Source organism: Amia ocellicauda, chromosome 1 (assembly GCF_036373705.1).
Source record: "Amia ocellicauda isolate fAmiCal2 chromosome 1, fAmiCal2.hap1, whole genome shotgun sequence".
NCBI classification, from domain to species: Eukaryota; Metazoa; Chordata; class Actinopteri; order Amiiformes; family Amiidae; genus Amia; species Amia ocellicauda.
This window is the reverse complement of record NC_089850.1, coordinates 60191277-60205634: the sequence shown is the minus strand read 5'-3', so window position 1 is coordinate 60205634 and position 14358 is coordinate 60191277. Positions and strand designations below refer to the sequence as shown.

General features: G+C 40.1%; 2 protein-coding genes across 7 annotated transcripts in view; both read right to left on the bottom strand.

The window, feature by feature from the left end:
* Positions 1–190: 190 nt before the first annotated feature.
* On the bottom strand, positions 191–5593 carry nudt8 (nudix hydrolase 8). The gene is made up of 5 exons (XM_066712126.1): positions 5501–5593; positions 3624–4676; positions 3131–3263; positions 2194–2271; positions 191–1487 (listed from the first exon to the last, which is right to left on the bottom strand). The coding sequence occupies exons 2-5, from the start codon at positions 4673–4675 to the stop codon at positions 1287–1289; spliced, it is 1464 nt and encodes a 487-aa protein (XP_066568223.1). The 5' UTR covers position 4676; positions 5501–5593; the 3' UTR covers positions 191–1286.
* Positions 5594–6212: 619 nt separating this feature from the next.
* LOC136755326 (von Willebrand factor A domain-containing protein 5A) overlaps positions 6213–14358 on the bottom strand; it is a 28668-nt gene continuing 20522 nt past the window's right edge. For 3 of the 6 annotated variants that reach the window (XM_066711817.1, XM_066711825.1, XM_066711850.1), the window contains 7 exons: positions 13877–13933; positions 11861–11908; positions 10439–10483; positions 9845–9925; positions 7986–8122; positions 7648–7774; positions 6213–6872 (listed from right to left, as the gene is read on the bottom strand). In XM_066711817.1, coding sequence (XP_066567914.1) covers positions 6793–6872; positions 7648–7774; positions 7986–8122; positions 9845–9925; positions 10439–10483; positions 11861–11908; positions 13877–13933 — 575 coding nt within the window. In that variant the 3' untranslated portion in view covers positions 6213–6792. The other 3 variants (XM_066711830.1, XM_066711841.1, XM_066711857.1) reach the window with 3 other exon arrangements.

Below are 14358 nucleotides of genomic sequence, written 5' to 3'. Positions count from 1 at the left end.
TTTGGGTTTGGTAATGGAACATAAAGCAACACGGATGGCTTTATGATAGTTGCCTTAAAAAAAAAAATATTAAACTAATCTGACAAAAAAAAAAAACTTTATTATGACTATTGTTAAATCTGCAGTAAAGATTGAAATTGAGCATGTTTGAAGTTGCAAGTGAAAAACAAAACAAATAATCCATTCAGGGTGATTATAATGTATGAACAAATTGCTTTATTAGGAAACTTTATAAGGTCTCTTTGTGGATGATGTACATATAGGCAGTAACTCAAGATCATATGTGCAACATTTTCAAGCATTCTTAATATGTTAATGTATGAATCCCACAGGAATAACATGAAGGCCTCGTGCACTTCTACTGTGTTCTGATATTGATCACATATATAATCCCTAAACCCTAGTTACTAAACTTAGTCTGTAACCCCATCCCTAACCCTGATTAATCAATTCATTAAGAATGTGTGCCAATTATATTATACCGGCTTCACATGGGAAATATCAGAGACAGTGGGTAAATTAGTTAACTCCATATATGGAGTGTAATCATATAGCTTATAAACTGTAAATACAGCAATAAAGCCAAAGAGGTTGTGGCTTGTGCTAGAAGTATTTCAGTGAAAATATCCAGCACCGTTACATTGTTGCTGTGAAAATAACAGAATTATGATTTTTCTAAAGCAGTGTTTCTTAATGCATTCTACAGTTCTATTTGATAGATACAGTATGGTTACAAAGTCTTGCAATCACCTCAGGAAATACTCAATCTGTTATCATCCATTCAATTTACTTGAAATTCGATGGGATCCGAGGCATGTGAATGGCTGTGGGGGATACTTGCACTAGGTGGCTTTGTTCCCATTGTTGTGCTCATACATTTGTTCCACTGGGTCCTCTCCATGGTTTTTTAACAGTCTTTTACAGTTCATGGCTGAAAAGATTTGTCTGGATTCAAAGCACATCACCTAGAACATTATTAGCAGAATGTAGAGAAGTTTTTCATTCATCCAGTTGATTAATTAATCAGACCATATATAAAAAAATGCAACTGTGACCCTTGATTGAGACACCTGATGTGCCCCCCCCCAGACTGAAGTCTAACCTTCCCTGAATTAAAGTATTGTACCTCCCTCTTGTGGTACACTGCCATCGACATGCTCACGGTCCCATCTACACACCCTCTGGATTTCAAGGCCAATCAGATGCAAGCATTTGTAGACATTCCTTAGAGTCTAGCAGAAGACTGTAAAACCACCCTGACCATAGCTGATCATGTCTAGCTTACATTAAGAAACACGACATTCCCTAGGCACGATGAGTTTGAGGGCCTGATCGAGGGCCATCGCAGTCAGTCCCCACACACGGTGCTTCCCATTCCTGAACACTGGCAGGGTGTAGCCATAGCGGGAGCCGGAGCGGAAGTGTGTGTAGCCGCGATTGTCTGGGTTGCACAGGTGGGGGAGAGAGAGAGTAAAGATCTCTTCAACCTGGAAGCCAAGGAAAGAGAAAGATGGAATTACCATAACAGATCTCACACTTTGATTGTGAATTTTGTTCAAGAATAATTGCATATAATCACTCAAATAATCTGCTCCTTATATTTTCTTCTGAACTGAATGGCATGAATCCATGTCATGTAATCAGGCACATCTTTATTTTAAGATGGCATTACCTGCTGCTTGATAGTTAACACATTCAAATGATTAACTTGACTGTATTATTTAATTTTCAAACACAGTTTATTAAGGGTCTGACTGGGTGAGCCATTCTGGAGCTTTATTGGAGACTAGATGGCATAGATTACACTAGGGTATACAGAGGCCATTGTAAGATACGACTACAATTGATCAGAACAGGTATATATACAGGGCAAGGCTATATTTGAGAATATATCTTTCTGCAAAGGCATAGATTTATGTCTCATGAAATGTTCCTGGGAAATTGATTGTGCCTCTGGTTTAATAAAACACAATGATACATTTATCCATTTGTATTTGTTCGGATGGTATGAAGTATTACAGTCTGCACTGCTGTTTAAAGACAGTTCTAAAAAGGCGTTAGGACTGATCAGGTTTAAAAGATGTGTTGTCTACTCTCCAACTTCATTTACCCTGAAATATGTGTGTCATAGACCCCAAACCCAAGTTCCTGAGTTTGGGGAAATAGGGGAAAAAACAGTCCATGGCTCCTTACCTCAGCAGGATTTGGATGAAAAGAGAGGGCCTCTATTGGACCAAGATTTGCGACCACAGGAGCGACCATCAATCCTGACTGAGAAACAATACAGAGACAACAAAACGTATGGGAGGAGACAGAGTTCAGGTTTGTGAAAGGGTCTCTTGTATCCTAAAACACAGAAAAAACTAAGTGTAGAATACTGACGTCTCTACCTGACGAATACAAATTCAACAAGCTTTAAAACACTGGGTCTGATCTCCGACTGTATGCAGACTAATAATAACTGAACCAGGGTCCAGTAGCACTAAGCTTTTTAAGTATTGAATAACTTAAGTAATAAATATTAAATCATTAAATACAGTATTACTGATTAAACAGCAACTTCAAATACCAGCTCTGACCCACCCCGGACACTGGTTTAATGCTGGTTAAACAGAGTAAATCTTATACAGACGTACATGTTGAGGTACAAGAATATTGATATACAGTTAGGTCCATAGATATTTGGACAGTGTCAATTGTCATCATTTTGGCTCTGTACGCCACCACAATGGGTTTGAAAGGAAAATCAATATGTGTTTTAAGTGTGGACTTTCATCTTTAATTTGAGGGTAGTTACATCCTAATTGGGTGAACGGTGTAGGAATTACACCCATTTTTATATGTGGTCCTCTCATTTTAGGGGCTCAATTGTATTTGGACAAACTAACATAATCATGAATTAAATTGCAAGTTTCAATACTTGGTTGCAAATCCTTTGCAGTCAATGACTGCCTGAAGTCTGGAGCCCATAGACATCACCAGATGCTGGGTTTCTTCTCTGGTGATGCTCTGCCAGCCCTGTACTGCAGCTGTCTTTAGTTCCTGCTTGGTCTTGAAGACCCTGCTACACAACTCAAATATTTTCATCCCCATTATGTGTGAGAATATCTGTGCCTTCGAGTCCTCTCACCGAATCACGGAGGGGCTTAAGGATGCCCCACACTCGTTCACTCTCCACAGGGATGCCCAGCTCTTCCCTCGCTTCGCGCAAGGCTGTTTCTATCACATCGCAGTCTGTGGGGTCTCGTTTGCCCCCCGCAAAGCTGACACAAATGACAAAGAAGTCAGATCAATGTGAGAAGTCCAGGGAAACTGGACACACAACTAGGCTTCTTTGTACTCAAGGGAGCCATTTTCATAAAGCCAACACCTGTAGTTTCTCACAAAGACAGAACTCAAAGGACGGGGGAGGGTTTTGTTAAGTTAGTTAACAAAAGCACGTTTTTTTTTTCTTTTTTATGAGTGTTTTACTCAAGAAGTACTCAATTACTGGGAATTAAGGGAATAGTTTAACATCACTTTTACATACTAAATCAGTCTTTTTGTTTTTCTTAACAGTAAAGGCACTCACTCTGTAAAGACACAATGAGGAGGAACAAGCACAAATATAATAACAATATTACCTAACATCTCCTTTGTGTCTGCCCTTCAGTCTACTTGACCTCAGCGTGAAAAGAAAGTTGGGCTCCCCTTTGACGGAGCACAGGGATACCAGTACCGCAGCCCAACCCTTGTTCCCATTGCTTTCCTTCACAATCTCCTTCTCATACAAATCCCTATGGGCATCTAGCAGCTGTCTGCAGCGAGCCTCATTCTTCACAGACAGGCATTCTCTCAGGGCAGCCACGCCTAGAGGGATCCTGGAGGAGGAGGACTGGGCAGCCTGGTAATGAAGTCTACGAACAGAAGGGTCCTCACAGGGATTTATGGACAGCCAGTGAGAATGGGCGGCAGTTAAGCAGTCAAATGTGTTTTTTCTATACAGGCAGTGAGTGTGAACAGCCTCACTAGGGTCCTTGGGGAAAATACATTTTATATTCTCTCTCTCATTGGAGTTTTTGTTTTGATGGTGACTGCCTTTCCCACATGGTTTCCAACTGAGGTCAGTCTCCCAGGTTGTTTTAGAGAAATGCTCATCCTTTCTAGGTGGTCTCTCTAAAAGGGCATCTGTCCAGGAATCTATTAAAGAGTCTATACAGTCAGCCTTTTGGATTGTCTCTTTGTCAAGTTCAGTTTTCACACTGAGATGTTCACAGTCATGATGGATCAAACTACTGTCAGTGCAAGAACCAGAATAGAAAGTCTTTCCATGACAGACTGTTTTTTGACTCCTTCTGGACAGGCACTTACACCAGGCCCCCCTGTCTCTCTTTTCAGAGGTCAAGTCTTTCCTTCCACACTGAGCAGAAACTCTCTCCGGCTCCTTGGGAAGGTTGCTAGACCAGCTTTCGTTGTAAACAACCTTGTTGTCTTTGTGCTTCTGTGTCTTTTCAAACAGAAGTGGGGATACCCTGCCTGAATTTTGACTGAATTTCCTGATGATTTGCTCCCGGGCCCCCTGATAACACCGGCGATCAATAGAGACGGGCAAACACAGGTCCTTTAAGAGCAGGAGGAGAGCTCTGTGGGTCCTTATGATGCATGATGCAGGCAACAATCGTGGACACCTAAACATCCTGTAACAATTAAGTCCAAACTATTAGAGCAATATAGGCAATTACATTACTGCACTCCCAACACACATTACATGAGGCCATATTACATAACAGATGAATTGCCTTATGACTATTGTCAGACTGACTGTGTTAAAATGAAAACAGTGCAGACCCAAACAATAAAACAGTCTGTACCCAAGCTGTTTGAGATAGATATATGGTTTTGGTTTAACCTTCACTGGACATGTGGTAATGTTTTTCAGTTGCAAAGCTGTTGTGACTTTATATAAAAATAAATTCACATTTTCAAAAAGAAAAAATAACCAAACATTTATAACCTATTTACAGACAAAATGTGTTCCTTTGGCACATCTGTTCAAGTTGAAGCCATATAATTAACTTGATTGTTGTAGTTAATGTTGTTTGTTGAGCATTGATACATACACACACATCATGACACATGTTTCTGTGTTGTAATCTTGCGCTTTACCGCCATCTACACATTCAGCGAGAGAACTGCAAGTTGTTTTCTACACCCAGCAACTATAGCCGCAATATAAGATTGAATTAAACATCAATCGAAATAAATATGGACTCGCGTTTTACTTTCCCCCCGTAGTGAAATAGCGGCCCTGCAACAGACTAAACTGAGGGGAATTAACAAGACGCCCCTTACATGTGAAATATTAGAAATCATATGTGTTGCATATGCATTGCCATTTGTACAGTTCTCTCTGCTGTTAGGACTGCAGAGCAAATAACGAGGCAGTCGCAGATTTCTGGTCTGTCTGTAATTCAATGCAATTCCGTCACAAAAGCAAAGCAGGCCACTCAAACCCACTCACCTTGAAACAAAGTAACAGCCCGGCCTCCAGTCGCCATTGCCCGAGACGAATCAGGAACCGACAGGCTTCGCGCTGACCTCTCTCAATATGGCGACGTTTCATTTTTTTTAAGGTGGAATGATATTATTATCGCCCTTTGTTTTATTAATTGGATAATTCTGCTTGTAACATACAATATATTCATTTATTTATTTATTTGTAAAGCACAGAATAATATGTAGCATATATTTTTTAAATGGACCCACTCTCATTGGTTCCTATACTATAACATTTATATTTTAACTATTTATTTTAAACATATATTTACGTAAGAACATTAGAAAGTTTACAAACAAGAGGCCATTCGACCCATCATGCTCGTTTGGTGTTCATTAATAACTGAGTGATCCAAAGAGCTTTTCCAGATCAGCACGGACACACGCACCAATGGCCACAAATGGAAATTGGGCTTCAAGGCATTCAAAATGGAAAACAGGAGACACTTCTTCACACAGAGAGTTGTCACAATCTGGAACAAACTCCCCAGAGATGTGGTTGAAACTGAAAATTTGTGAACATTCAAAAATAGACTGGACATGATCCTTGGATCACTTAGTTATTAATGGACACCAAACGAGCACGATGGGTCGAATGGCCTCCTCTCATTTGTAAACTTCATTTTCTTATGATACTTATGATAGATTGCGTATTATGTGTAAAATAACACAAGCCCTCTTTTCCAGTACTTTATTTATTGTATATGTTTAGCTGCTGAAAATTCATATGCAGAACAGCCGTCTTCTACCTGACACCCTTGCAAACCTTCAGGGGACAGACGATTACACAGAGATTATACCCATCACACAATACTCCTATAATTTTCCAAAACCAATACATTTTTTTTTTTTAAACAGATAAACATTACACGATGCGAACAGTCAAAACTAGCTTTACTTCTCTGTAATTAGTAACCAATGACATTGTTACAGAGCATATCCTTTCCCTTTCAGCATCTCTATTCAGTAATGCACATTAGTATTAGTACTAAGTATAAGGGAGTTTCTGTATGTGTCCTCCTAGTCAACCGCAAGTTTTGCTTTTCGCTAAATAGTAAAAAGCACCGAAGCAAGGAGCTATAATATTCTACACAGCAGTATTACTTGTGGGACCATATTTTAATATTCAGTTGCATCGCACACACATCTGTTTAGCTGTGGCTCTGTGTAGATCCTCAGAGCTGAAGCACTGCTGTTGAATGAGGCTGCAGTGTGTTGTTCTTCCCCAGCTGTGATGTCATGTTGGGGGGGATCTTTTCACAGCCCTAGGGTCTGAGGCTCCACCTGGCAGCCCAGCAGAGTGTTCCCAACCTGCATACACTGGGTCACACTGAGCCCTGAAACACACAGCATGCATTGTTACTGCACTGCACTATGGCACTGGTACACTGTTCTGTCACTACAATACAATACAATACCAAACACACAATACAGCAGACACACATAACTTCCCTGTTAATCCACTAGAATACATAACTGTCACTTTATTATTAATACACTGCAATACAGTACTGACACATTGCTCTGTCAACACTGGAGGTACACTATCATGATTTATTGCATTCACAGGAGAACTAAAACAACCCATCTGTAGGGGCCAATAAAGCCAACCTTCACTTAGAATAACCAGGACTATGGGGCTAAAACAATAGTTTTCACACTACATGTGACTAATTGCAGGTCATTAATCTAAAATTGTGTATATAGAGTTGGTTTATTGGGTTGTTAAGAGGTATTTTGATGTTACATGCTGCTTCTAATCAGTGTCAAAAGTTTTCCTTCCATTTTACAGAGTTTCTTGTGTCTTCTGGTCCTTGAATACATTTAGTTTTGCTGTCAGTATGTCCCCCGTGACAGTGTTTTCTCTGGTTTAAACCTCTTGACTAAAGCTAATGGCTTATTTCTAATAATTAAAATCAGTCTGCATAGCTTGTGTTTTGGACAATCGCACTACATTCTGTACTTGTACTGGCAGAACTTAACACAAGAGACCTCTGTCAACTGCCAGTAATGGTACAACACAAATCTCTACACCAAGGCCAGAGATTGTTAGGGATCTGTTAGCTCTCTCATTGGATTGTCTCTCTGACTGGTGATCAACATTTCATTTACCTTTGTGGCCTTTGATCCAGGACACTGCCTTCATGGCCAAAAACTGCCATTCATCCTTGGAATCCAGTTTGAATCCGTACAGCCACAGCAGGGCCAGCACTGTGGCCCACAGCTCGTTGTTTGGTACCTAAACAGGAGACACACGGGGGGGGGGGGGGGGCATAATCAAGATCAACTTCTCAGGTTGGGCCAGCACTGGCTTAACATCACCAACCATTAATGCATAGCTGCACCCATGAAGCACTGTCACTTTGCTCACTGGTCCAGTAAGACTGGCCTCATGTCTCCTGCACTGGAGAGACTAGATTCTCTTAAATCCATTGTGTGAAGTTGGCTACCTCTCCAGGCATCTTGCTGGCTATTTCCTCTTCCGTTTTCCCCAAAACTGAGGCCAGTTTTTGGTCAAGATCCCAGGATCCATTGGCTCTCTGAAGGGAGATCAGCTGTAACATGGGATCTTCTTCTGGCTCAGCCGCTGAAGAGATACACACAACACACTGGTCAGTGCTGGAGAGATACACGCAACACACTGGTCAGTGCTGGAGAGTTGGGTTGTCTAGAACAGTGGTTCCCAATCTTTTGGGGCTGGAGTCCCCTTTATGCACACTATATACAGTCTGCGCCACACCAGGCCCCCCCACCCCCAACACACACACACTATATTTTTATGCACAAACACCTACAGTATGTATGGGTCACTATATATATATATATATATATATATATATATATATATATATATATATATATATATATATATATATACACACACACACATACATACACAGAGAATTAAAAAAAAAAAAAAAAATTTAAAAGTGCAAAATTGCACATACCTGTTCTGTTGTAAAGTAGTGAGAACCCTGGGACTGAAGATCCTTTGAAGTGTTGAGTTAAGTCTGGTGTTATATTTGTGATAGCAAGTCTGTTGTGAGCTTTTGTTTTGATGCTCACCAGTGCACTGAATGTAGACTCAGACAGGTATGTGGTTACAAATGGAAGAATAATTCTGGTGGTTGCATGCAAAGTTAATTTGGGTGCAACAGTTGCTCCGTTGGCAAGCCAGAATTTTTGGTAATACTCTTGAAAGTATCATTTGCATAGTGCATTTTCTTGGAGATCTTTCTTCATCTTCACAGTTCAGGTATGCCACTTCCTCAGTTTTTGCTAGAAAAGGATCCAACACTCACGTATCTTTTGAAAAATTTCCCACGTCTTAGACCCTTGATTTCAATTCCTTTTGAAGTGCTTTTAGATACAAAAATCACAAATAGATCTGGGTGTTGTTTACTATCGAGTTCTTTTGAAAGCAAAGGAAACTGAGCGAGGTCTCCTTTTTCAAGTTTGGCAATTCGTAAGTCCAGTTTTTTGCAGTACGTTTGATTCGGGCCATAGCAACTTTTGATTGGTTTCACTGAAAAGACTGTCTGCACCATTTCTGGACCATTTCAATACAGGCAGGTTTGATCAGCTCTTCTCCGATCGTGTGTGTTTTTTTTGTTTTCGCAATTAAAAGTGAATAGCAAAAAGAAGCTTCCGTGCATCGCTTCCTACTTTTTCAAAAGCAGTCTGTATACTAATTTGTTTGTTTGCAATTGCAATGTCTTTCTTATAAAGTAGGCACGATCTTTAATTACAGAGTCCAGGTGCCTGGTTTCCTGGTGTCTTTCATTTGCTCTGCTTCATGCGGTCATTTGCGAGGATTTCGCCACAGATAACACACCGAGGCCTTGTTTTGTCAGTAAGTCCTTCCATAAACCCTAAGGTTAGATAGCTATGTATGCCTCGTGATTGCTCATGAATTATGCTTAACCCAGAATGACATGTTCAGTTGGTGGGGTGGGACAGAGAGCAACATTTTACTGAGCCACTCCCTCCTCAATTATTAATAATTAAGTGTGTACAGGTACGGGTTCAGAACTGAAAACAAAAATTAATGTCTGACTTCACAATGGACCAAGCCATTTAGCACCCCCCTTGATATATAAAAAGTAAACTCTAGCTTTCCACCATGCAGGGAAATGTTGCAAAAAATAGTCTGATTTCAAACATGTCGAATCTAGAGAGGGAGAGTTTTATGAAGGAGGCGAAGTCCAGGGGAAGTCAGGTAAACACAATGACCGACTGAGCCAAAGATGCTGTTCAGTGCCATGTAAAATAAAAATAGAAACCTTAAGGTCACAGTGAGAGGACTTACCATGTATTGTGTACGTGTCAACTTCCACACTATTCCTCCCAGCATCACATAAATCCTCCTCAGAGACACCATCACCTTCGGCTGTATAGAGAAACATAGATCACCTTTCACTTTGTGTTTGGCTGAACACATTTTCCATAAATATGTATCTGGTTGGTCTGTTTTTAACCACATTCTGCCTGACAGCGTTACAGCATGCTGATCCTAAAATGGAACTAGGACTCCAAAAATAAACATTGCAACAAAGCTTGAGATCACCTTCTGGAAGACCATTCCCAAATTGGTGTATCTATCACTGACTTCTTTAATCCACCCACTGGAAGTATTGGGGCCTGATTTCCCAAAGCGAGTAAGACTAGAAATTTTAATTCAGTTTATAACATTTAGCAATTTGCCTAATTAGGACAATTCACTGAGAGAAGATCAATTGTAAGCATGTAAAAATAAGCAATTATAATCTACATATGTGGGTTGAAATGTGGATGTCTCATCTTCTAAAACTTTAAACCAGCGGTGAAAGTAGAAAAAGCTTACTGCTAGAAAAAGCCCCCCCACCCTTCCTTTATATAAAGGCAGGCATCTTAACACACACACATTTCATAATCACAGTATCTGCTTCGCCGTATTCGTATGAATCTTCTGGGGGAAAAGAAAAACAAGAAAAAGTCTTAGAGCAAAGAACAAATCCACTGAGTTACTAAGAGTGTTGTAGCATGCCACAGACAGTATGGGCAGTGCATACTATATTGGTTTGAGAGGCAAGGAGGACATTTTAATAAAATGTAAAAGTGCACAGCTGCTTAATTAAAATCCCACTAGATTGCCACCTTTAAAACTGCTAATTTTAACCCTCCCTTATAATATAAATATAAAACAAAGTGAATAAAAAATACTCTGTGATAAAACATGTCTGAGACGTTACCTGAACTGCCACACCATTAAAGAAGAAATATTATGCACATGGGATCATTTAAAAACAATTAAACATAACTGAGTGTTCATTATAGGTGTATTATTTTATAAATACAGTAGGTGCCCGATATATGGACAAAGTGCTAGCCCATTCTGTAGTGGTGACTTAAGAGGTGGGTATACTCTAATCTGACAAAATGTAGAGTATACCCATTATATCCCTTTTTCATTCTCCTCACTGCTGGATGCCCAAAGTCTGGTTTGTTTAATATATATTGTGGCAGTGTAAGAGGCAAGGCTGGGGTCATGGCGGGTCTTTCAGTGGAGGAGACTACAAAACCTCTCCTCCAAGACTCCAAACCCCAGAAGCCAGCAGGGCTCCTGATGGCCATAGCCCCTCCCACCACTTCCTCTATAAAAGGAACCAGGAAACAGACCAGAGTGTGCATGCTTGGCTGGAGGGTAGCAAGGTGCATAGGACGCCGATGCCGGGTGAAGAGCAGAAGGGTGATGTTCACAGTTGACGGATTCACTGGCTTGCGACCCTTTTTCTGGACCTGGACCATTCTCCCTCTTGAACTTGACTGTCTGACAACCTCCCACCGGTAACGGACTTTGATTAGGAACCTGCCATATCCTGTTATACTTTACTCTTATTATTGTTAGTAGTGTTTTGTTTTGTAGTTGGGGATTGTTTAAAGTTTAGTTAGCGCTCTAACAGAGCTAGGTTTTGTTCTGCTTGTTTTGACACTGTCCCTGCCATTGAGGGAAGAAATAAAACTGCAAGCCTGTTTTGTGCCCTCTGCCTGCCTCCCTACTGTGTGTTTCAAGACCAGACCCCACCTACATGCAGCCCTTTTTGTGACAGGCCCCCCAACCTGCTACAATATACATTTGTTAATTTGGCTGGAGCAGTAACCCTTCCATATTGTTTGTTTGCAGTTGTACTCAATCGTTCATTACCAATGTACCAATTTCTAACTAAAACTACCGTAAAATAAATTGGCATCCACAAATCAAAAGCCTCATTTATTTTGATTTTAGTATTGCTTGTGTTTTACAAACGCCAAAGCCACCATTGATGTTATATTACAACTGATTTACCAGACATGTAGCAACAAGTATCCAACATCTCCAGTGCTGAACATCTGTCTGTAAAGTTGGACAGAAAGAAGACATGGTTACAGCAAGAAGCCATGAAATGCTGGATACAATGGGATAGTTTTTTCAGATTAATATAATGAATGCAGGCATTTCCAATAATGGTGAGTGAGAAGATAAGTTGTGAGTATATTACAGTAATTCAAATAAACATGTACACTGCCTGTACTCATCGCTAAAATAGTACTAATTTAAAAAATTTGGAAAATCAGGACCCTGGTTTGTAAGTGTAGTCTTATGGATTTAGGGTTTTCTGCATCTCTAAAAACCTAAAAAAAAGTTTGCAAATCGCAGTATCATTGTTTTCTCTTTCTGCACATTGGACATTCTGTCCCTCACAATACATGGACACACTCATTTTGGTATGATCGAGTACAGATTATTACAATGCTTTGCAACAATGAACCATTTAGAGAAATTAACTTCTAAGTGGTGAGTACATATTATCTGCAATGTATTAGAAACTACTTAAAATGCCAGGGGCCGTATTCACAAAGATAACTTAAGGGCATCAGACCTTTTGGGCTCCAATCTCATTTACAAATTAGCCTTAATAGAAGGTTGGTCGTTACTTTGAAAGGAGGCTTCAGTCCAAGTTTGTTCACACAACAGGGATTTTTTCACTAGCCTAGTTTGACACATAATGCCGTAGGATTAAATTTAAAAATCACATAAGCATAGTAAATTGGTCCACATGTGCTCCTTCACTGTGGTTGCTCTGGGGATTTAATTGAATGCATGCAATTAAGATTCATGCTTATTTTTACTTTGCAAAGTTTATTTAATTATCTTTTTGATTAATAAGGACATTTATTTTCACTTATCTGCACGTTTAACATGTCTCATGTCTTGGGCTGGGCAAAACATTGTCTGTCTTCATTTACTTGAAGGGAATATATATGGAAAAGCTGTAGAGATTTTGACTCTCTGGAGCTCCTTGCCTCCTGCAAACTAAAGGGTGACACAGTCAGGTATAGCTCAGGGGGTGCTACAGTAGACTGAACACTTTTCCTCGTACCCAGAGTAAGTTCAGTGCAGGCGCGTTCCGTTCCTTTGACCTATGCTCCTATGTAGGTCGGATTTGAATGTAGGTTGGAATGTTATTACTGTCGGAAGTCATGCTAAATGTTAAAAGTTGTTACCATAAGCTAGCCTACATTTAAATGAATGAATATTACAATCGATAAAACAACAAGGTAATAAAATAAAGGTAAATATCTCTACCTTATGTGTATACATTGACAATAAAAAAGTTTAACACTTGTTACTCTGTATCCTGATCCTGGCACATGTGAACGGGTGTTCTTGGAGGAGGAAAATTTGAAACTAATTGGAGGAGTGAGATTGTGCTGGAGATGATGCTGTACTTTGCTTCACTTTTCATAAGTACGGCATGTCATACCTTGTAGGTCAGAACGCGCCTGTACACTGATTATAATATAGTCACAGTTAGGGTAGATATTTGAGAGCAGCGATTATTTGTTATTGGCAGTTTTAAAATACCTTTAACCAAAAAGTTTAGCCAGAAATCATTTTCTGGTATTTGTTTTTGCAAATATGCTGGCTAGAAGATGAATGACCTGAGGAAACTGGATGACCCAAGCCCAATGTTCGGCACACTTGCAACCGTTACCGGGAGTTTGCACATGGATGTGACACTGTCCAGACTGAAGCCAGTGCTGTCCGAATTATATGGCTTAGAATGGAGCCCACCTAAGGTGCTGGAAATACCCTTTTTTTTTTGTTTAAACTTTGATTCTGTATTGCTATCAGTTTAATCCCAAGTTTAATTTCAGTCTAAGGGTGATGCTTAGCTACAGCCAAAGCTGCTTCACTCATTTACATTCAAAAATCTATTTCCTTTAGGACTGTTCCTATAGAGCATTCCCTTTCCAGATTACATTTTTATATCCCTACAAATTCTTGTAGGTGCAGTATGTTATAAGAACTATACATTACCAAACATCATGGGGGCGGAACACGCCATTGCACACATGGGCATTGCATAACCGTACACTGCAAAAAGAGAGAAGACATGTTACAGGAGGTACAGTAGCGACTGAAGCTGGGCACCATGGGAATGAGGACAAAGAGGAAGACAAGACTCTGTACAATGGCAGACAAACTATCCTCTCATGGAAGATCAGTATATGAACCACAGGGCTGCACTGTGTCTGGGCAACCCGGATCCTTCACAGGAGAACAAAGGTGAATGTGGGATGAGTTTTCTAAAGCTAGCAAAGACAAGCTGGATTGGAGACCAGATCATTCAGCCCATAGGACACACTGCAGAGCTTTTTACTGAATGCACCACTCAGAAGCCCAGGGACAGGAGAAAACACATGATACTGACTGGAGAATCAAAGGAGAAGATTTCACTCTAATTACAGAGGACTGACTGAATAACAAATCAAAATTGTGACAACAAAGGCAGCATGAAA